This window comes from Chelmon rostratus, chromosome 16, assembly GCF_017976325.1.
Source record: "Chelmon rostratus isolate fCheRos1 chromosome 16, fCheRos1.pri, whole genome shotgun sequence".
NCBI lineage: Eukaryota > Metazoa > Chordata > Actinopteri > Chaetodontiformes > Chaetodontidae > Chelmon > Chelmon rostratus.
In genome coordinates this window covers 16,974,158-16,998,485 of record NC_055673.1, presented here as the reverse complement: position 1 = coordinate 16,998,485, position 24,328 = coordinate 16,974,158, and the positions used below count along the sequence as shown (strand labels likewise).

At 42.2% G+C, this 24,328-nt stretch overlaps 1 protein-coding gene across 1 annotated transcript in view; it reads right to left on the bottom strand.

Moving 5' to 3' along the window:
- Window positions 1–24,328, bottom strand: part of adgrb2 (adhesion G protein-coupled receptor B2) — a 141,712-nt gene that overhangs the window by 91,859 nt on the left and 25,525 nt on the right. Inside the window, exons 2-4 of the mRNA XM_041955097.1 lie at window positions 15,138–15,218; window positions 13,804–13,992; window positions 4,145–4,306 (exon numbers count right to left, since the gene is read on the bottom strand). Of these exons, the coding sequence (XP_041811031.1) occupies window positions 4,145–4,306; window positions 13,804–13,992; window positions 15,138–15,218 (432 nt within the window). The remainder of the gene's footprint in view (window positions 1–4,144; window positions 4,307–13,803; window positions 13,993–15,137; window positions 15,219–24,328) is intronic.

Below are 24,328 nucleotides of genomic sequence, written 5' to 3'. Positions count from 1 at the left end.
CACGCTGTGTGTGACTCGGACAGTGTTCCAACCAGCCGCATAGGGGTTGACACACACAAAATGAGCCGTGCACTATAGCATATAAGTGTGAATGTGACATTTCCCAAGTCTGATCCGAAGTAATGAAAGTGACAAGTCTAAAACAGCTTCCAAAAGAAGAGCAAACCAAAAAAAATGTTCTTGATTGCTGTGCTCTGTTCACTTTCTATCACTGTGAAAACACAGAACAAACAACACAGTTACACAAAAGTAGAAATAAAAATAGAGTGGGTGGTAAGAAGCTCGTGTCAGTGTGTGTGTGGAAAAAAAAAGTGTCAAATTTACAAAATAACACATTTACAAGAGGCACAAAATTACATTAAAACATCCTCTCTGTAGCAGGAACTAGCTGCTATATCATGCGATGTGAGCTGGACATACAATATATGTGTAGACATTTCCCAGCAGGAAAAAGGACCATGCCGACAAACACAAAGAGCATATTTACAAAGGAACATAGCGTGGCAGCTCTGTGGTAGTAAGCTGTTTACTTGCAAAAGCCACAAACTTTTAATTTGCCGGAAATTAGACATTAATCTCTGTGTGTGCTTGGTTATGAACTGACTGTAGGTGTCAAGGATCATAAAGGCAATTTCCAGCCTGCTCCTGCCTACACATGAGTGCCTTTTAGTCCTTGACATTAGCTTTGAAGAGCTCATATGAGCAAATTACTTATTCATGCATGTTGATCGTCTTTATCTGATGAAATAGCCGTCATATTAACATCTGCAGCTCAGCCTACATATGCCTGAATTTGACTGATGTGTTGGGTTCAGCATGTGTCTACATAGTAGATGAACCACTGACAAGAGGTAGGAAATTACAGTAGAGTCCACTTTAAATTTAAAGTCGAATCTGCATTGGTTCCGCTTACTGTAGTATAGATGGTGCACAGACAGTATGTTGTATGTAATAATACATGGTCTGAGAATATAGTTTCCAGTGAGATCACACACACGTGCGCGCACACACACACACGCACACAAGATCCATCAAAGCTCTATTTTCTATGTATAGCTCTATATCTATGTTTGTGCCAAAAGGCCTCTGTTGGTATTCATCATTTCAAAGGACCATTGCCTTTGAACTCCCGAAAGCACGCTGAATCTGCTGTGATAGATTCACACACTCGTACACAAACACATAGAGCATATGAAGAAACGCATACACAGATTTCCTTAAGGCCCTTGAAGGACGTGCCTACCCCCTCTGCCAAAACCTCTTTTCCCATCACTGTTCCCAAAACAGCATGGCAAAACATCCCGGAGGCCATACTTTAGATTACGACGTCTCCCTATTCCTCCCTCTTTGAGACACAAGTTTGCAGCCTCTTTGTCTGGCAATGGGGACAGTTTTGTTTAATTCAAATATTAACCTCATAAAACCCTGGCTTTGAAAAAAATAAAAAAAAACAACTAAAAAAATTTAGACAGTAGGGAGGGTGATAACATAGAAGGGCTCCGGCAGCATTCACATTTAATGTATCATTTACCAGGGGAGAATGATACACAAAGCACTTATCCTGTATTAATTGTTCATCTTGTGAGTGATTACATTCCATACAAGAACACACACATGCTCTCACTCGGACTGAAATAAGGTTATAAATCACAAAGCAGCCACCAGTTTTGTTTTAAACTGTCTCGTGTTTTAGTGTCTGTACATCCATTAATGCCATTATTCCAACGTTTTGCGGAAACTATTCATATTCTGCCAACATAGAAAGCATGGAACAAATTAAATCACTGAAATGAATATTCCTCTCTAATATCAATGCTTTCAAAGTAAGTGGTTTTCTAAAGGGACACTTGAAATACAAAATTAAAATTGCACAGAGATAATGCATATGCCTGAAGTATATATATATATATATATATATATATATATATATATATATATAAGACTTTTCCTTTATGCTGAATTTAAACCCTGCCCGATTCAATGAGTAGATGGTAGTATTTACACCTCAGAAGATTGATATCTACATCTGTTATGCTGTTCTGTGATAGGCTACAGTAGCTGTTGGTCAAAACACTGCCCCACTGTTTCTTCAGAGTCTGCTCTATTGAGATATTATTTCAATCACTGGTCTGTGCTATTACACTGCGATGGCGGCCTGATAAAGACGTTTCACCTGGACAGTCAAGCTAGATTGGAATAAAGTCCTGAGGTACCCTCGACGCCAGAATTCGACGGGGCTGGAACGGTGACTTATTGCCGTTCTTGACAAGGTATAGGCCTAACAGGTAATCTCAGAGACAATAGCAGAAGAGCTCCGCTGCCGGACTGCTCGGCAATCTAAACCAAGCCAACCATGGAAGAGGCATAGAAATCCAAACTAAAGGCTTTGCTCGGCTGCAATCCTTCAGGATGGCTGACTGAGGGTTTGAACAGAGGGCATGTATTCCATGGCTGACCACAGATGAACATGGAGCTGAGAACTCCAGGGACGAGAGAGGGATTAAAGCAGCCCAGTCTCCAGAAGAAAATGTTGCCATTGTACATTTCTGCAAACCACGGATATGTTCAATTTGTACATTTCATACATACATACATATCATATGAACATTTCTACAATAGGTATTTAAGCGACATTGTTCAGATTACCGGTACATGTATATGAGTTGAGTTTCTCTTCAGGAGCTGGAGGGGATGGTGACATTTAGGCGAGACTGTCAAGATTGGTTTGTGGTGACAAAACTAGCTACTTTAAGCCACTTTAAACCATAAACAGCTGTTTGCTCTTGGGCCTAAATCTAACCCGTTTATAGTTTGAACATAAATAAACATGAAGTTTCAGCATATCCGTGGTTTGCAGAAACATACATTGGCAACATTTATTTTTGAGACTGGGTTGAGTATACACAGGCAGGAAAGGTGGGGGTCGCGCTGCAGTCATGGCATGTCAGCAGAATGGGAAGAATGCTAAAAGGTTCCCAATATTCTGAACTGGAAGTGCTCATGCATTATTCCAAGTTGGTTAAATGGAAATGAAAACTAAATTACCAATTAGAATGGTGTTGGTGGTGCTACATTTGTTGCAGTCCATTAACAATTGAAACCAGGAACAGACAATTTATAAATGCTTTATATCAGACAGTCAAGAGTAAAACTGCTAACATGCTCACAATGACAGTGCTAAATGGTGATCTTCAGCAGTCCAATGATTACCATATTTACTATATTATTTTAGCATGATAGCATGACAGCATTCACTAATTAACTGTAAAGAAAAAGCACATCTAAGGTTAATGTCACAACATTTCAGGTATTTTGTTATAAACCAAAGTTCCAGACAAATTGAACTTGATGCAAAGTTAAGGATAACTAGACTGATTACAGTCCACCATGACAGAGGACATAAATATCTGTGAGAAACTTTGTGGCAATCTATTCGATACTTGTGAAAAAAAAAATCACTCAAAACAACAAATGGCAAGCTCATGGTGGCGCTCGAAGAAAAGTCAGAGCTTAATTGAATAGGCTCCATCCTTAAGGATCACGAATTGCAAATTCCACAGCAATACATCTGATAGTTATGAGATGTATCCGTCTGGACTGCTAATGTGCTAAATATACATACACACAAGAGAAAAACAACACAATAAATAATTCCAAAAGAAAATTTCGGCTTGTCCGTACAATACTAGTAAGTAATGTAACTTAGTCATTTAATTAAGTCGAAGTAATTATATTGTTGTCAGCATGGAATTTCATTTCAGCAAAGTTTGTTGACACTGTTGTCGTTCTTTTTACAAAGTGGCAGATGGCATCAAAAATTAGCAGCACCCTATACTTAGAATGGGAGGCTGACATGTGCAATTTTTCCACCTCAGCTGCTCAAAATTGAGGTCTACACAGTGTGACATGAATGCAGCATTAGTCAACATTTTAGCAGAGGAGAGAGACACTTGGTCACTGCAAGAGATATAATGGAAGAACACAAAATGGAAATGCGTATGCATGTAAATTCAAGAGCTGTGAAAGTAAGTTTTGTGAGTTGGAAGAAAAAGAAGAAGAGGACAGTCATGCTTGAATAGGCACAGAGGCAAAGAGAGAGCGAGAGAGAGACCGGGTGAATCATGTAAAGAGGGATTCTACTAACCAGGACACACTGCTATGTTGCAGAGTTTGGTCTGAATCTCGGGCAGTCCACAAGCCACGACCCCGCCTCCGTTTACACACTTCCTGGTTCGCGTCCTGGAGCCCCGCCCACAGGTCACAGAGCACAGACTCCATGACGACCACTCCTCCCACAGCCCATGCACTGCAAACACCCACAAACGTACGCACAAACACAACATGGGGATGAGGAATGAGGGAGGAACGAGGGAGGGAGGGGGTAGAGCATCCCATCGCAGGTAAGAGGGTTAGAGAATGAGAGAAACATGAGATATAAATGAGTCCGAGCACATACCTTAAAAAACATGGAGGTGATCTTCTGACCTCTCCAAAAACATTCCAGTTACAAGGGAGAATAAACACTGAGAATGAAGGTGTACTTACATGTTACTATATGAGAGAAAATGGAGGTTAGGAATGGGCACTCTGGCATTTGAAGTCATGCAGTTATGCAGCTTGAGTCATGACAAGGAAATGAATATGACAAGTTTGCTTCTGAAATTATTAGAGCTTTCAGTTACCATACACAGTGAACCACAGGATCCAAAGACTCCAGTGACTTCAAACACTTCAAACACTAATTAAAGTATTAAAAATGTTTCTCCTTTTTTCCCTCTTCCTTCCTCTTTTTTCCCCTTTATTGCACATCTCATCCCATTTTAGCAACAGATGAAGCTGAAATAAATCAAAATAGAATAAATGAGCAGCGGAGCACAAAAACTTTGCAGATAATGAACTTGACTTCAAGACGGTTCTTGCGATGCTGCTTCACTGAATGCGAGTTCTTGCAGGAATGTGCCTACTTGATCTGTATTTCAGCTATGTCACACTGGCAGATTGTGCCATGTAAGACGAAAGACACACACAAATGCGCACACACACACACAAAAATAATTGCCCAAGTCATTTAGAGATGTCTGACCAGAGATTAGAGGGAACAATGGTGCTAGGTGGATGTTAGGGGAGGAAACAGTAGGAGACTCCATAGAAGGAAAAGATGAATGACAAGATTGGTTAATGAATGTCAAGAAGAGAGAGAATAAAAACAGATGAACATGACAAAAAAGAGGAGATTTTAAGCGAATTTGAAAGAACACAAAAAAAAGCTGGAAAAGTTTGAAAGCCTTTGGAATGAAAAACAGATGCCAAGAAAGGGAGGAGGTTATTTTCCAAATACAGAACTGTTCGGCGAGAGACCAGAGGAGAGCTACGCTATGTTGAAAGCAATGGATAAAGAAAGAGGAGCCGCTTTGGAGAGATGCTAGAAGAAAGATAGAAAGAGGGGGAGGGACAGAGGGAGAGAAAGTTAGAGACAGGCAGGATGGAGATTGCTGGTCCTGTGTTGAGCAAAGCTAAATAAATCATGCCGATAAATAATTAAGTCTACTCTGTGAAGGAAGGCTCAGAGGAGCAGGAGTAGAAGGCTGAGAGAGAGGGAGAAGATGGTGGTACTAAAAAGTACAGCGACGCAGAGCTGGTAAATAGTGAGATATCCTTAAATTCAGCAACACATGGTATCAATGTGTCTTTAAACTACCGTATAAAGCGCCTATATGTTGCAAGAGCTGCAGAGAGAAAAAGCATCAGGACGGTATCCACTGACAAGCATTTGTGTTGCTTTTTTTTTTTTGCTGCACTGTTCATTTTAATGGCATGCTTTTTAAAGTAGCTAAGCTAAGCTAAGTAGGCTAAGCTCATTTGTGGACCTCGCTGACCTGGAGCCGGTTGCACCAGCTGTTAAGTTTCTTGAGTTAAAACTGAGCCTGGTTAAAACATGAAGTGTTTACTAAGTAGGGAAATAAGCACAAGTAAATTTAAACCAGGGTTCCACCTCACAAGACATAGAGATTAAACATTAAAAACTGCCAGGTGTAACTGCGTGCAGCTAAAGTAGCTAACCAACTGAAAAGCTAAGGCTAGCGTGACAATATCTAATATGGTGGTCATATCTGAGTAGTTTCTTGTTTAATATGCTGTTAAATAATGATTTTTAATAACACCCCCCCCCCCTCCCCACACACACACACACACACACACACAAATATATATATATATATATATATATATATATATATATATATATATATATATACAAAAATACGAAAGCTACACCAATAATGTAGAGTCAGCAGTTAGCATGTTAGCATGATTGGCTAGTCTCAACTAATTCTAAACTGCTGGAACACTGAAACACATTTTTTTCTCGATGGAGGAAGATCTAAACCGCAGACTGAAATAAAGTAGTACTTACGTTCACAAAGGATTGGCTGGATTCATATATTTGGCTCCTAAAACTCACATTTTAAGAGGTTGTGTTGCAGCTTGTGATACTACAGTGACTTCCGCTGCTCCTCTCTTTTGGTTAGATGGCAATACATATATTTCAGCTGTCAGCGTTCAGGTTTTTCACACATTACTAAAGTCATCACTAGGTTAGATTTTTTCAGCCTTTACTGGTTGAAACTAGAAAGTACTTACTCGGACCTTTATAAGAACTTTACATACAAACTTATTGCAGCTGCCACTGATTTGAAAGATGCTATTTCAATGAAGCTGATGGCCGAAATATTTTGGTCTCAAACATGAAACAAGATTTACAAAATATTCAATATTCATAAATCTGATGATCATAATAATAACAAAAATAATAAAAAAAAAACTGGCACCCTCAAAGTGTAAGCAGATTTCTTGCGGGTATCTCACTCCAAATTGCAAAACCTTCTCAATCGTCCCCAGAACTTGATGCAATAACAAGCAGAGAAAAGCTAAACAAATACAATCAGCCAGAGTTCTGTTATTTAGCATCTTTGTTTTACTACAACACTACAGGATTGCTTGTACGACATTACTTATTCATCCAAATCGAATCTCCATCTCTCAAACCCAGCGCAAGTGTATCTGAAGTCTGACTGTGCAAAGCCAATCAATTCGCCTATAAAATCAAGCTTGAAGCAGCTTTGGGACTAAGACACATTAAAGGGAGAAAATATCAGTTCGAGATGGGGACGAGGGTAGGAAAAATGTGGAAGCAGATGAGTAAATTAAACAAAGTAAAAAACATAGCAAAATTGTCCTCAGACACTGAGATCAGGATTGTATTACAGCATCTATTGTTGACCGGGTATATAATCCAAACCAAGTGATATTTCCATTATACACAGCAGCACAAGGCAATTATATCAACTATGTTGTCTATCTTGACACCATTAACATAACACAGCACGTCTTTAAGTTCAACCGTGCACATTAAAAGAGAGTTTATTGCCATCGGGATTGCAGTCACAGGGGGAGGTAGAAAAGAGCATGTTTACAGCAGCAAGCACAGATAAAAAGAATTAAATAAGAAACTGATCAGTGCTGATCAAACCGCAGAGTGACAGATCTGCGTAACACCCGGTCACAAAATCAAGTTCATGAACTCCAGAAATTGAGCTGAGTGAGAGGTAGATGAAAAATATGCTGCTGAAAAATGTGCAAACTAGGAAGCACACAGACTCACTGACACTGGCCTGGGTTTCTGATGCAAAGGCATGTAAGCTCAGAGAAGAGAAGATAAAATGTCCATGCTCCCTCTCATTTATTGAAACACATGCATACACACACACACACCCACAGACACATACACACACACACACACACACACACACACACATACACACACTTAGCTGAGCACACACTCACAGCCCCACAGAGAATAAGGTTATGTATAATGAGGATGCATGACTTCTATATGTCTTTAGAACCTATGCAAGTATTAAATATACTTGCATCATGATGCCTGCAGTATGAAGACATCATCTTTATTGTTATTACGGTACTATAAATTATTTCTAGCTTTTGGAATGTGTACTGTGTAATAGCTCGCATGCATCATATTGATCATAAGGATTACATCATTACCAGAAATTTCACAGGGGGTCACAGCAAAGCATGCCTGCATTATTTAAATCTATGTTTCAGGATGTGTGTGTGGGTACGTTTTCATGCCTGCATCCTCGCATGCACCCGGTGTCTCTTGCCTGAATGATCACTGGAAGTGTGGTGTTGCAGCGTTTGACTACGCGATGACCCAGACACACTGTATTCATAATGCACCATTGTTCCGCTCCATGTTTTAAATGTCACTGAATCTATAGCAAATGAGCAGTAGCTAAATAGAAGAGAAGTAGGGTTACTACTTCATTTTGCATGCTTTGGGGCATGAAAGCCTTATACTTCAGCGCATACTCCAAAAAAAAAAAAAAAAAAGTTAATTTGCCAGACCAATTACTGCCTAGTTTGCTTTGTCAAGAGCCAGACCATTACTTAAAATTGATTATCTGTATCACCTTAATTTAAGAGTTTTACCCATGAAGAAACGCAGAGAAAAAAATGTCCACTTTCACTTCATTGGCTTTCTGTCCAAGCTACTTTTCTTTGATGTTCCCTAACTTGTGTAGACACACATACAGGCATGCACAGAGATGTGCCCAGAGACATATCCACCCACACTCATAACACACCCATACTTCTGAGTCTTAACTTGTGCACAAACACAAACTAATGGTAAAAAGCAGAATAGAAAATTCTGGCAAACCCATCTACCAGATTAAGTATGCAGACTGCACTCTCCCCACCTCAGGACACTCTGGGAGAAAGTGTGAAAGTGTGTGTTCACTTACGCCTGTCTGCCTTGAATATTTGAGGTTGAGAGTAAATGCAGACGAAACAGAATGGAGGATGTTAGTTAAAAAACGTTTTACTTGAAGATCTTTCAGAAAAATCAGGAAGTTGGCACGAGTGGACGCCATGTTCCGAACAGCAGGTTTGAAATGCACAGCTTATGCATACAAATACGAGCTGTGGCTGTACATGTATTCGCAAATTCGTCTAAAAAAATTAAACTAGAGATGTTGTAATTTTAGAGCAACATTATTGACACCGTAAGTGCTACAGGAGTATGTTAAGTATTTTAAGTCTGAAATTGGGGATTGAATTAAAAGCAGCCGCACACGTGAGTCTGTGCACGTGTGTCTGCCTCTGTGTACTGTACTACATGTTTGTTTATGACTCCCTGTTGGACGGGGCTTGAACCAGCAGCAAAGAGATTAACAAATCAAATAAGCATGGAGATTCTACCCCGAAATTAAAAAAATAAATGAAAAACAATTTTAAAAAGTCAATCACATCAGGTTCATTAAACACTTTTGCGTCTCTTTACGACCGCCACCACATTCCCAGTCTACTTGAATTTGGTGTGATCCCATTCTGGCAATCCCCAGAGTGCCCCCACAACCCTCCAGAGCCACGTCAGGAAACATCAGAGGAGAGGGGGGAAAAAATGAAATAATAAACGGAACATAACACTGCAACCAATATTCCATCAAAGGAACAGCTGAGGATATTAATATCGACACTGAATGGAAAATGAGGCACTTAGACATACAAATCGCGTTGGTGCATTTGCATAAAAACAAGATTAGCATATGCACCGACGGGGAAGGAAAATGTTCCTCTCGCTTCTCTTGTTTGTTTGGGTTTTTTTTTTTTTGTTGCATCAGTAAACACGGACTAACTCCTAACTCACACGTGAAAGCATACGTGTGCTAACAATGTTCACAGTGACCTACAGTTCATAGACAAACTCACATAAGTCTCACACGGACGTACTGAGAATACAAATAGAACACCATAATTATTCAACACGCTCAAATGACGCTGGAATAACAAAGGACAAAGCCCAAACACATACAATGAATGTATAGACTAAGCTACTTGTCCTGTTTCTATGCACGATGCATGCACTTAATTGCTTAACAAATCAGGATAAGCCTATTTGACCTATGGATGCTGCTTCCTATAAAAGTTCCTCATCCTCTAACTCTCATGCAGTCTGAAAATGGGGCTCTATAGACTCAGTGGTTAAAGCCCAATGACGACACCCCATGCTGTGACACTGACATTTAGACAGTGGTGGCCCCACTTTTGCTTTAATTTATCTGTCCCCGGAGAAGTTATGGGCTCTGATTTTTCATTTAATAGTCTGGTCTCAAACGCATCGCTGTCGGAATTGGAATGGCTGTGTACGGAGGACATTGGTGCTATATTCCTGTGATGCACTCTCTTAGGTATCATTGGGTTCAGAGAGGTTAGCCTAGAGAGTACCCCACTGTCTGCCAACTGGAATAAAGGGCCATTTCTTCCTCTCTGGCAGTGAGGGGACAATGCAGGCTTTTTTTTTTCCTTAGATAGGCCCACGGTCAGTCCCCGAACGCTGCATAGTCGGGGAGCCAGGACATCAGCGATCATTCCCTTTGTCATGTTCTGGTGCAGACAGCTGGTGGAGTAGACAGTCTGATATCATATCAGGCCCAGACTTGATTCTTTTGAGTAGCAAGTAGGATTGATATTCCAAACAGTTTGTCTTGTTGTAGTGGAGCAACAAAAAAAATCCACTGCGTCCCTTTTGATGATCAAGCTAAAGGTGTCAACCTCGGCTTGGCCCACGTTGGTAAAAACACCAGCAGCGATGTTGTTCATCTACTTTGCAAAGCCCCAGCCCAGACGCAGCTCCGCAGGTGACAGGCAGTTTAACCTTTAAGTTTCTTAAATTATATCCATGCTTCTCTCACTCGCATCTTTTCCATGCAAGGAGAGGAGAAATGGGAGAAATGTGTTTTTAGAGAAAAGAGACGTCCTTTCCTCTGAAGCGTCTCATGAAACGACGTCTGTTTCTGATGACGCGGCAGCCGATCACAGCCGGATGTGCTAATACTAATAAAGGCACAAAGATATCGGTCCCAGAGGAGCAGTGTTTTCTCTCTGTAGCCTGGCGGCTGTTTAACAAACACCTGCACATTACTTACACCCTGCATTCTGCGCTGTGTCCTGCTCAGAGGCACAGGAACCGTTTTTTTCTGGCAGAATGTGTTTCTATTATTTATTCATGGTTTTCATCTGTATTTATTGGGATTCCGATTGTGAAACCATAATTTAATAACCCGGAATATGATTATGGTGTCTGTTGAACACTGGAAATCATTTATTAGCTAAATGTTTCATGGAAAATTGAAATTATGTAACCATATCAAACCAACGCTCATCAGCCTCACATGTGACTGAATGGAAATGACGATGAGGAAAAAATGTCTCTTGCTGACACTCTCCAACTCTATCTGACTTTAAATGTATCCATAATAAAAGTTAATGGGGGAAATATGGGACCGTGAAAGATAAATCTTTCCTATAGAAAACTGTTTGTGTCCTTTTGTTGTTCAGCCCTACAGTTAACATAGATTTGTAACTAGATGATGAATCAGGAAAGAAATTAAATATAAAAATCGGGAGTGATACACTTGAGTTTAATAGGTTATCTTTCTTCACTCTGGTTTGAAACTCCTGTGATGCTGTGATGTATCAGATCAGTCTGATCAGCTGCAGCACCCGATCAATGGCTGATTTCCGATAAGGCAGCATGTTGGCAGGAAAAAAGACTTCTGTGAAGGCTGTTCTTCTCTCGCTCATGGCTCCTCAGAGATCCCTCCTCGCTTCTCAGAGCAGAAATACGAGCTTTGACGCAGCCTTGAAGATGGTGGACCAGAACGGTTCAAGCAAGGAAATGTTGAATAAGAGACGTGAAATACACCCCCCCCCCATGCCTCATGCAATCTTTGACAGAACCATATCTTTATTTTCCATGCATTCTTCTTCCCGGTCAAACCCTGGCTCCTACATTACCCATAATGCAACAAAAGAACCAATAGTTTGGTATGAGATTTGGGTATTTTCTGCTAGTGGCTATGACTATAGCTTCAAGATGCTAGTAATGCAGAGCAGGCTACAGAGGACCCCACACCTCCAGATTTATTTCACTTTGGAACTTGTAGTTTTTAGCCCCAACCAACGCAGTAGGGCTCTCCATGACCTGGAAACTTGTTTGATGTGTAAAAATTGGTGGAGTTCTCCTTTAAGTGGATCAACAATCCCAGATTTCCTGGGAGCAACAGTGAAAAATTTCTACCGTAGCTGATCTGCAGGCTAAAGACAGATAATACGGCACAAAGGGCTAGGAGCAGCTAGATCCTGACAACGGGGACAAGATGCCAGTTAGCTTGACCACTGGGCTGTGGCTTTACCGAGCAGCTCTGAATTTTTGTCATCCTCTGATTGGGGACTGAGTATTAGTAGTGGATTAGGGGAGGGACAGAGGCCAGGCAGGAGGGAGCCAAAGCCATACAGGATTTCACTTCAATTGCAATCAGGGCAATCAAACCAGCGCAGGACAAGCAGCACTTCACAATTCCATCTAGTAAAGACCGACACTGGCAATCAAACCAGAGCAGAACTCACATTGCTCAGGATGAGCAGTACACAAGCTCCCTCAGCGACTTGATCTGGCTGATTTTGTTGTGTGTTGCTGAGCAAAAATGGATGAGGTGCGTCTCATTGTGCTCCTGCCTTTTTGTAGCAAGTAGACAGGGTTTGATTAGCAGAGCACGTATGGTGAGGAAATTTTTCTTGATTGGTTAAACATAGTTTGGAGCCACCATTAGATCGAAAATGAAAAACTAATTCCTCGGAAAGCGAAGCAAGAGCTTAGCTGTGGTTATCACTTTGACTGTTTTGTATGTTTATCGCTGTCATGCCAACACAGAATTTATTAACATTCAACAATTTCCATCTTTGCATATGTGGTTATCTTAGTTTTCATTGCAGATTAAATAAAATTCAGAAGTTTGTCTGTTACTCACGCTCTGTTAGATTAATTTCTTCTATATTACAGTATCCGTACAGGCGGAGGTAGACAGATAAGACCAGGGAATATGAAGAGTGAAAGAGCAGCGGAGAGCTAAAGATAGAGAAGCCAGGAAGTACGAACTTCTGAGCTGTGGCAAGTCTAATAGACCTGCTGACATCAAGCTCAGGTGTCATGTCGGTCTCTGAGTCTTTCTCTCTCTCTCTTTCACTCTCAGTTAGCCAGTAGTGTGGATTGAAGTGACAAAGTGACATACTCATTCTATTTTCCTGCCACGCCACGGTTAGATTTTGTTTTGGCCGAGCAGATTCCATGCCATGTGTGTGATTGTGCGTGTGTGATAGTGTGTGTTGGTGTGTGTGTGCGTGCCGCCTACCTTCCTCAAAAGTGACAGTTTCACACCGTCATTATTTTCTTCAGCTTTCCTAACACGTTGTAATAAGACAAATCAATGCTGCATGGCTGAGTGAGGTGCTAAGCAGAAACCTATGTTTTAAAGCTGCATTTGGTCAAATTTTACATGAAAAACAAAACTCAACAAAAAGTCCCCAAAAGTATGTTCTGAAACTGCAAACACTGTGTTTCGGAATCATTTCGCAACACTGCTAAACCCTGTTCATATATTTTCTCGACCTTTTAATGCCTACTTGAGGCGACAAAGGCCGGGGGCACATCCCAGCATGCACTGTGGGGAGGCGGGCACCCCGGAGAGGTCGCCAGTCTATCACAGATTTTGAAAAAAATCCCTCAAAGCCATAGCATGTTCTGCGCCCCCTTGCTTGTCTGCGAAGCATCAAACAAATAGCACGTAGATAAAGACTGTCATCACTGATGCTGTGGGGAAACAGTAGCAGCACCACTGGGTTCCACTGAATTCAGGCAGCCAGTGGAGAGTGTGAGAACCATACCTGAGCCTGTGATCCCAGGTTCACCTGGACAGGAAGCGGTGTTGTTGCACATGCGTGTTTCCCGCAGGGCGCCGCTGCACAGGGTCCCATAGGGCGAAGAAACGCACGATCGTGTCCTCACTTGCCAGCCTTGCCCACATGTGAGGGAACACACGCTCCACTGCGACCACTCCTCTGCCGCAGGGTCACCTGAAGAGCAACACAGAGATCGACGGAGAGAGGTTCATTCTCATTGGTTGGAGCACAAAACAGTCAAAAAGAAGGGCATCATTAGCTGTCACGTGATCACATCTTCCTGCCTGGCATGATGTATATACAAGAACCACGTAGTTCACATGCCTATTGTCTCATAATCATAAGCATATTCAACTGTTTTTACTGTGTAGCTGCAATACAAACTGTACATTGCTGTATCGTGTGTACCTCGAATCCTGTTTGAGCAATGCAAAGGTGATATTAACAGAAAATTAACTGACGGTAACACATATGATCTCACAGCTTCAAGCCAAAAAGGCAGGCTTCAGATGTTAATAAAAACCCATAGATTGGGTGTTCGTGGGTGATGTTGAGCTCTCCAGGCAGCCGCGGAGAGTGTCCCATTGTTCCCCCTGAGTTACGCCCTTGACGGCGAAAACTACGACTTAAGTCGTGCCGCTCTCTCACTCTAAATTGTTTATGAGCGCCGTGTCCTTTGATGGAGGCGTCATCACATGGCAAAGAAGGAAATCAAATTAATTGCATGTCCGTTAATCGCATTACATCTTCATTAACATGTCGTGAGTCAGGGCTTAAGCTCATCACACATGCCTGGAGGGATGGAAGAATGGGGAGAAGCGGGAGAGGAGGGGGAGAACAGACGAGAAGGACAAGATAGAGCCAGGGGTTTCCCTCGCGGTAGGGACTCCCTCCTCCACACAGTGGTAGCTGTGAATATGGAAATGTGCATGCATGTGTGTGTGTGTGTGTGTGTGCAAGCTCAAATTAGTGTATGACCTGTTCTAATGTCGCTAAAGCAGCCAACATGTAATGTCATGTATGTCCTCATACATACATGACATTCTTAATATGTTTAATGTATCATGTCATGAATAATTCAATCTTTCGCTTAAAATCCTATTAATGATGCAACATTTCAAATTCACACACACACTCATACGTTCACATTTTCACCTATTCACACATGTGACTGGTCAGTGGCAGCTGGTAAATATATCATTATTATTTAGCTCTATTTTCAGCTACACATACGGCCTATAAAGGTCAAGTTGGCCACTTTTGTTCCAGGCTGTGAACACACACACGAATGCTCTCACATGCACGCTCACATTACTCACCTGTTTGTGCCTGAAACACACCTGGCTGGTCAGCTGATCGTGGTCTTTGGGTCTTCACCTTCAGGTCATCATCATATGGGTCTGGAAGAGGCAAAGTTACATATTAAAACCAATGGGAGGCAAAGTGTGCAAAGACTAAGCGAATGCTGGCAAATGGATGCCAGCTTGTTACATGTAACCGTGCCATCGCATGCAGATGGCTGGTTTTAATGCTATAGTAAATAAGTGCCCATCAGCACCCAATGTTATTTTATAAATTCAGAGAAGTCAAAAAAAGGTAAGTTTTCTAGTGCATCCAAAACACGACTCTGGCAAAATAAAAAGCAAACGCCTACATTCGATTGGCTTGCTCCTTGTAGCAGAATATTTAAAGAACACGCTGATACATTTCAGCACACATCGTGCAGAAACACATAACAGAATGTGAGGACGAGAATATAATCTCAGAAAATCAGGAGGAAGTCAATTCTAACTGGCTCATTGGCTTAGAGGGAAAACATGAAATGTCAATAAAAATACACATATTGAAATGCAATGTGATAGTATTCACGACTCAGCAGAGCAAACTGAGTGAGTGAAAAAAAAAAGCCTGGAAATATATATCAGAGAGCTGATTTGAATTGGAACACCTCATATAAAGCGCATTTGTGGAAAGAGGAGGATTGCCTGGAGAGAAAGCATGCGGAAGGTGAAATCGTGCAACATATCTAAGTCGGTTATATCTCAATTGGTACAAACATACGGAAGCATGAGCGCAGACTGTTCTGATCTGTGCAAATGGATTTGTAGGCTTAGTTTCAGCAACACAAGACTTAATCAACTCCCTCGGCAGGGGAAACAATCTTTGATTTAGCTGCTGTTTTTCACTTGGGTACTTCTTGCCCATGGGATTTGTTTTTTTGCAGCGGTTGCATTTACGCAAAGATGCCGAGACATACAGAGAATCTATGGTGCATTATCCACATGGAGTGTGTGCGTGTACTCGATTACAGAATGCAGCAGTGACTGCCGCTGAAATTTATTTGTATCGGCTTCGATCAAGGAGGTGACTGAAGGAGGACTGCAGCACACCCTCCCCTGCCTCCTCATACACACACACACACACATACACACACATAGGCACAGATGCTTGTGAGCTTTGCTGAGGCTCTGCCATGATTTCTCAAATTCCCACTGCCACCAGCCTCTAATTTGGCCTTTTACAGACTCTTTGTCAGGAAAAAAAAAGAGATGTTTTCTTTATCTTGTAGCTCTCGCTCTTTACTGTCTAACTCTCCCTCCCATTCCCTTGTTTCGTGTGTTGTTCTCAGCAGGACCACTTGTGCTTAAAGACCAAAATACAATATTTTAACCCCAGAAACAACGTAATAATTCTGTTTGTGTGCTGCTTGGATGATATCTGCAGCTGGCTACAGCCCTGGGTAAAAGAAACAACTACTGTGTGCATGTGTGTGGGTTCATAGTTTCACAGCACTCTCAAAGTATTTTAGAAGTCAATAAACACTTCTTCTTTTTTTGCCTTGTGCCTAAAAAAAAAAAAAGACAGAATAATGTTGCTAATGTGACAATCAAACTGAGAGCAGGGCAGCACATGCCAGGAGCCGTAGGATTTATAAGTTTTCATTAGCTATACTCAGGTCAGCCCACAATATAAACGCCCACTTGCTTAGCTGCAGGTTTTACAGTAATATTTCGCATGAAAAACATTAAACCTAGTGCCAGGATATAGTGTTCCTAACACTACTCATCCTCCCAACCAATCAATATTCATCAGTTAAAAACTCAGCTGAAACTATACGATCAAAACTTGTGTTTAACTTATGCAAAAAGTGAACTTCTCACCTGCTCGACTACTTTTGTTCCTCAGCTCCTTAATTCTCTCCCTCCAATTGACCGTATACTAAATCCCTTCCCTGAACAGCAATTGCCCAATGATAGCCTAGCAACAGTAACTAGGCACAGAGGGCCTGTCAAGATTTAGTGGGGCTATAGTAAGGGTGAGACTTCTCTTTTTTTTCACTTTTCCAAAACACAAAACACAAGAGCAAAATTGTAAAGGAATGTATGAAATTTTGAACAATTAAGTATTTAAAATGTTTTTCTGCGTAAGGACACAACACGTAAGGACACAACACGTAAGAAGCTGACATTAAAATGAATATCATTTTTAATATACATTAAAATTAATATCATTTTAATGTATAATACTGTACTACCCTGCAATACAAGAACGATGCTGCTGCTTTACTTTCATGTCTTCCACATGGATCACCACTGCTAAAGATGTTAACTTCTTTCTTCAATATAATAAATACTTTAGCATGATCATGCATGTAGCCATTTGGTGCATATTTAAGGCCCCTATACAGACTTTTTATTTTAAAATGAATCAGCTTGACACATTAAAAAGTCAGCTGGAGACAACTGATGCAGTTTAGCATTAACAAACAGCTACAGCACATAAACCCTGCCTATGACTAATCATTTCAACAAAAATAAAGGTTGTGGGCTGCAAAGAGAAAGCCTGCTTTTGTCTACTTCTGTGAGAAATAGAAGACCCGCTGCTTCAAAAGTCAGTACAGATTCCCACAGATAAATTTTCCATTGTTGCCTTTGTAAAGTGCATATGCACTGTGCAAGAGTTACTGCAAGCTTATCTCCACCTTTTTAAATTACTCCTGCTTCGCGCTGACAGGGGGCACCGAGCTAGCAATGCAGCCCATGATCCTTGCAAAACATGTGCTGCTAATGTTACCACTCCACTGATCCACCGAAGTGAGCTTGGTAGGTTTAAGGCCTGAAATGCCTTCCGGCAGGATTCATGAGTGACACGATTAATCAAATGAAACAAGATACCACAGACTAACAGCCGCTTTTAAACTTTTCAAACAATGTATTGGTTTGTTCTGAGAGCAACAGAGGAAGTGGCAGTCCCAATCTGGGAATCTCCAAATCATTTTCTGGCAGAGCCCGCCACAAATAAAGCCGTGTGTGGGTGTATGTTCTACGTGTCTGTGCTTTGGAGACAGGGAGGTCAGTGAAGCAGGACGGTGGAGTAATGTCTCACATAAAATGACCAGTGAGGGCTACTTTTCTCTATCTCTTTATCTCTCTCTCTCTCTCGCTCCCTCTGCCCCTGTTTGTTTCTCTCTCCGTTAGGTCTATGGCACAGAAGAGGATTTAGATGGACACCAGTGCTGAGTCCAGCACAATCGAAAGGAAAGATCAATATGGATAAACCCCTTGAGAGTACTGACCTTTACAAACCCCCACTATATTGTTTAATGTTCTGGACTGCACTTTAATGGATACATCATCACACACTTCATCAAACCCTCTTGCCCTCTCTCATCCCTGCGTTTTTTTTTACACTCATTTCAGCTGCTTCTCCATCTCCAGGGGAGTCTACTTTCCATCCACAGCTGGCAGTACCACTTCCAATCGCAAGCAGGGTCGATAATCCTATGATTGGCCGGGCGCAGAGGTGGAGATGTGATATTTTACTTGCAGTGGCGCCGATGCTTCGGTGTCATCTGACAGAAGTGTCAGTGAAGTGAAAACGTGTCTAAGAATCTTCCCTTGACGGAGGAAGAGATCACCTGTGTTATGGCTGCAGTGTAGTCCATTAGAAATATAAAATGACAGGTCATCATCAATGTATCATCAGCGAGCGAGAAGCGAATTCTCTGAACCTGCGTTTTCACAGTTGATGTTGAAAGCAGGGTGGCCATCCCAGTTCGTGTCAACCCATTCCAGCTCTCGCTTCCTCTCCAGGGGAATAAGTTAAGGTCAGCAATCTTGTGATTGGCTGGGTGCAAAGGCTGAACTTTGATACAATACTTCTGTGTGTGCGATAACTGACTTTCACACTGACAGCTATAAAAACTTATTAAGGCCCATGATAGTGCACATGAAGTGATAATCTGTGACATTTTCATTTCCGTATATGATTTTCATCCTATTTCTTGTTGCCAAATGACTTTGAACAAGTCTCCTGCTGACACAAGTTCATCAAATGACAAAAGGCAAGTGAAGAGTCATCGCAGTGCTTTTGGAAATCGTCGTGGAGAAACAGCACAACAATTTCACAAAAGGTTTTGGTTTGCTCATTATTTGGATAACCACTTGTTGATAACACTTTGTTTGCCTAGACGGAACCCTGTTGCTAAGAATAAAGCCATGGCGCTTCACCAGTCTCACCGCCCTTCGCTTGAGGCTATTTTCTCTCTTTCTTCCCAACAAACAGTTGATAAAGTAGCATGTAGAAGGACAAAGTCCCATTCACAGCCTGCTGAGCGCTATCACTCAGCAGGCAGAGGCTTTTGTCAGCTTCCTCAACTCGAGGCAATGAGCAGTGGGACGCCCTCAATGAACACACACAAGCACGAGGACATGAGCACAGCATACCGAACATCCAAAAGCACACATTAGCGGTGACACCAAAGCTCAAATATACCTTGATGTGGCACACACATACACACACACGTGTGCTGAGACACGCGCACACACACCTACACAATAGGAAGTAAATATGGCTGATAAATAAACGTCATGCAGTAAAGCGGTTTTGAGCCCGGACAAAGCAGCAGGCTGGGGAAGGGGATTGGGGCAGAGCCAGTTAGAGCCACAGGCTCCTTTGTCAGACTGAGCCGGGATTTAAGCCTGCTGGGAAGACTGCATGTGTGTGTGTGTGTGTGTGTGTGTGTGTGTGTGTGTGCGTGTCAGGGGAGCACATATGGTAATATGCTAAAACAGCTGTCTTAAGTAAATGGCACGTACAGAAACAGTGGCACGGAAATGTTCGCTGTTGACTACTGTCAGCTTTTTCAGTGCAGCGTATAGCATATGATTGAATGCACACTCTCCTACACACGCGCACACACACACGCTCACAAACACACGCAGGGCTATTTCTCAGCCGTATATCAAATCTGAGCTTATAGCTCTCTGGTGATGTCCATTTACTCCAGGGTCCATCTGGGAGAGCCCAAACTGATAGAAGCGCACTATAATGGACTTTTTATAAGCTACTGGACAGACAGGCCCTCTCCATCTCTCTCTCTCTCACTCTCGCTCTCACACTCCTCTCTCACCTCTCTCTCTCTCAGCAGCGGCAGATATGAAGAGAGAAGTTGAATCAGGTTGGTGCAGGACAGCGTCTGCCTGACTGTGGGGGCCTCAAGGTCATTTGTGTGCCTTCAAAATGGCTTCAGAATCTCGTTTTCTGAGCCCCACAGCCTGACTGGTGTTTGTGTCTCACACCTACACACATACACACTCCGATATATACACACCGATCAACACAAGCCTTGGTATGCTTCCAAACTGCCAAATTGGCATTGTTTCATTTCACTTTCATTCTCAATCTCAAATTGCCCTTTTTTTTCCGTCGTTTTTCTTTCTCTTATTAGATATTTTCAAGTCTTCCAACTCCCACACCGCACAGTCATTTGGTCTATCATTCTGCCCTCCACCCCCTCACCCTCTGTCTTCTACCTCAGCCTTTCTTTCACCCAGTTCCATAACAAGATGAGAATTTAGATGGATTTACAGGCCGGCGGACTCCAAGCGAAGCTACAGAGCTGCAGTCATAGAGCAATCAATGCAGGGATGGCCAGGACAATTCATTCAAAGCATGGCAAAGCAAGATTACTGCACTGCATTGGCCTGATCAATTACAGACAATTACATCCATGGTTTAACATGTTTGTGTAGGAACCTCTGTGCAGCGCCTTTACAACAGGCCAGTGTAGCCGTGTTTGCAATCATGGCTAGAAGCATGTTAAATGGATCGATGTGAGATAAGCTTGAGCCCCTGGTGAACTTGTTGCAAAGCCAGTGTTGGTGCACTTTGTATCTCTGCGTCAGTCTGACACACATACTTCAAAGATAACACAGTTTCCTGGGTGAAAACCTTGCGCCCAGATTTAGACATCTTACTGTGTGTCAATCTGGCAGGGAACTGTCTTCAGCACTGACTAATCAAATCATTAAACTCCAGCAGACGAGAAACCAGCACCAGCAGCGGATAATGAGACTAAGAGTCGTGCCGCGGCTTTGTGAGACTGCACTTGGATGAATAATATCGACCTACTGACCTGATGATGATGCTTGGATGGAAAGGCAAGGGATCACTAAACTATCGCAATGAATCCCGAGAGGAACAAATCAAATTTCACAATGATCTATTTAATATTTAGCGAGACATTTCATTCATAACGCTGAATGTGAACATTATAGTGGTGGAGAAACCTCCCTTTTAACTAAAAATCAAATATGTCATGTCAGGACCAAAACAGTGGACTAACCATTAGGCCAAAAGACCAGCCAGTTGACCAGCCAATCAACATTGCCATCCCTTGGCTGCCATCATGGCTAAAAACCAGCTAACTCTGCTCAGGCTTAGGGATAGTGTTTTTCATCGTTCGCCCAAAATATCAGTTGTAGTGGGAGTAAAAACAACAGTGATGTTATTTAAGATGTTTTTTTTCTTGCATTTTCCTGAAAGGTTCATTAAGCACTCGGTTGGAAGACTTCTGGCACCCACGGAGAAGCCTGCAATCTTTAACACGAATTTAAGACAAAAGAGCAGAATCACGAACTCTACTATGGCCGTCGTCACATGTCACCTCACCACTTCTGCTTTCATCTTCTTCCTGCTTCTCTTCCTTTCATACAGATCTGTCAGAAATCTCACCAACAAATACCCACCAGACCAAAGTTGGCATTTCACCACAGGGCTTTTCACACGACACACAGCGGTGTGCATGTACATGACGCAGCCGCACGAAAAGATCGATTACTGCTCACATTTGCCTCTGCAGTGGCCGTGGTTGCCATAGCAACACCGTCGTGCTGACGCCGTGAAGGAACGGAAGGGATGCGGGTGGGCGGGCTTGCAGCGGGACAGAGGGAGGGAGGTGGATTATAAATCAGTGTCTACACTCGGTTGCCGGTCCTGCGTCTGACGGAGAGGTGAATGGAGTTGGCAGACGGTTGTTCTCAACTGTGGTGAAGGACAGATGCTGTGCTGCTGCTACGACTCTAATACTTCTTTCTTTTTCTTTCTGCCTATTTTTTATTTTGCTTGCTTGTTTTGTCGCTATACTACACAATATTTCATATACATAAAATATATATGCATATGAGTTCTATGGCATGTATTTACTGCCTTTGTGTGAGTGCTGCAGTATCTGCATCTCGTGTATAAGTGCACGTGTTAATGATGGCCATGTATGTCCATTCATGCATGGCATTGATTCTTCTTTCTGGTAATCAACAATGGAAGCAGCCCGTGCACCCTTGCTAATAAGAGATCTGTGTGCAGTTCACGACTGCCGTGCAAAATCAGCCACATCTGCCTCCACGCTGAAATGCATTCGTGCAAGTGTTTGTGTGTGTGCTCCATAAACACAAACGCATACACGCGAACTGCATCTGCATGGGCACTTAGCTCGAGGGCCGGCGCAGCCCGGTGCACACTCGGGCAGGTGGTTTTCATGAATCCTGAGTAGCATGAGAGGAGTCAGACTTAGGTTCTCCACTCGGTAGAAGGGGCACAAGAAATGATACTCAGACGCTGACTCTCGCCCTCAACCTCTCTCTTGAGTATACAAACACTCACACACCACTTACCTCTACTCTGTCAACTACCTCTCATCAGAGGGGAGGGTCAGCGCAGCAGGACAGGGGGGCAATCTTTGTAGCCAGACACGCTCATTGCACACAGGCATGCACCCCAACACTTGTGCTCCACACTCACACACAGTCCAAAAAAAAAAAAAAAAGATAAGAAAGCATAAAATAGAGGTGAAAGCCAAAAGAAAGAAAGAAAACAGAGCAGCTCTAGGTGTCGGTCAAACAGCCAGGCACTGATAACTCTCCCCTGAAACATCAAAATAAGACGATGTCCTTGATTTCTACGTGCTTACCCTCTCCTTTCAGCTGTTGTGAGCTAAAAACTGCAGAACACATATGGTCGCGGTTACAGTGATGTTGCTGTGTTCCTCTGAATGATTGCTCTCCTTGTGTATGTTTTTCTGTCTTGTATGTACTTCTTTATGACTGTAACGCTTTGGTACGGTCTGATACAGCTCTTGATGTACTGTGTGTTCTGTTTACAGTTAATATCTGCTCAGGTTTATTTTGGGCTGTTCAGTTACAGTGTGTTCTGGTTTGTTCCAGATGATTTTGTACAATTCTTCAAATATAATAGTCTTTCACTCGAGCACTATTAACTTCCGTAATACAACTGCAAGAGCGTGTTATTTCTCTCAGTTTCTGTATTTTTAAAGGCAAAGCTATGCCTTCAATATGTTTTACAAACCAGTGCACATTAATGTGCTCTGTGTGCCCATTCACACAAATGCACAACCGTGACTCCACGCTCACGTAAAAGGCATACGCTTGCTCATACAAACATGCTCACATCCACCCACACGTTATCCACTCCTGCTGGGAGAGAGTGACCTTGATGGCTTGTGCAGAGGAATCAAATATGGCTGGTATCTAGATGGAGACTTAAGTAACGGGCAGTTCAGCACTTCAGACTGGCAGTGTAAAACCACAAAGCCAACGCAAACATCCATGTAAATAAACTGCTCAGTGACATGCTGAAAGCCGTCACGGTGTCCGCGGTGTCTGCGGTGAATCTCTGAGAAATTGCAGTGTTTGCAAAAATAAAACTCAGCGTTAGTTGAGGCATAGCTTTGAAGTTTTGCTTACGTGAGCAGATTAGCATCAGCTGCTCCTTTCATCCTGCACAATCACTGGCTCATTCAGAATGTTGGCTACCAGCTGACTAGTAGTGACCAATCATCCTCATGCTGATGTGCAGTGTGGCCATTATAACCTGATACTTCTCACCACTGCAGCAGCTTGTTCCACCACCCTGAGCTTCTCTGTATGCATGTTTTTGGTGCTGATTTACAGAAGTTTTAACATTAATTTATTGGGGGAATTATTTCTTCCTCATCAGTGATCAGATTCTTTGGATTCTTTCTACTCCGACAAAGAGAATAGACTTTTCTGCGAAGTCTCCTAGAAATTAAAGTTCAAAACTATTCATTTGTTTTAACGTAATTGCTGCCTGGCTTTTGTTCCCTTGCAATTTTGTTTCTGCTGTCGGAAGTAATGCATTTACATACCATGCAGAACCTGTAGGCATGTGACAACACACACTGTGAGTGGCA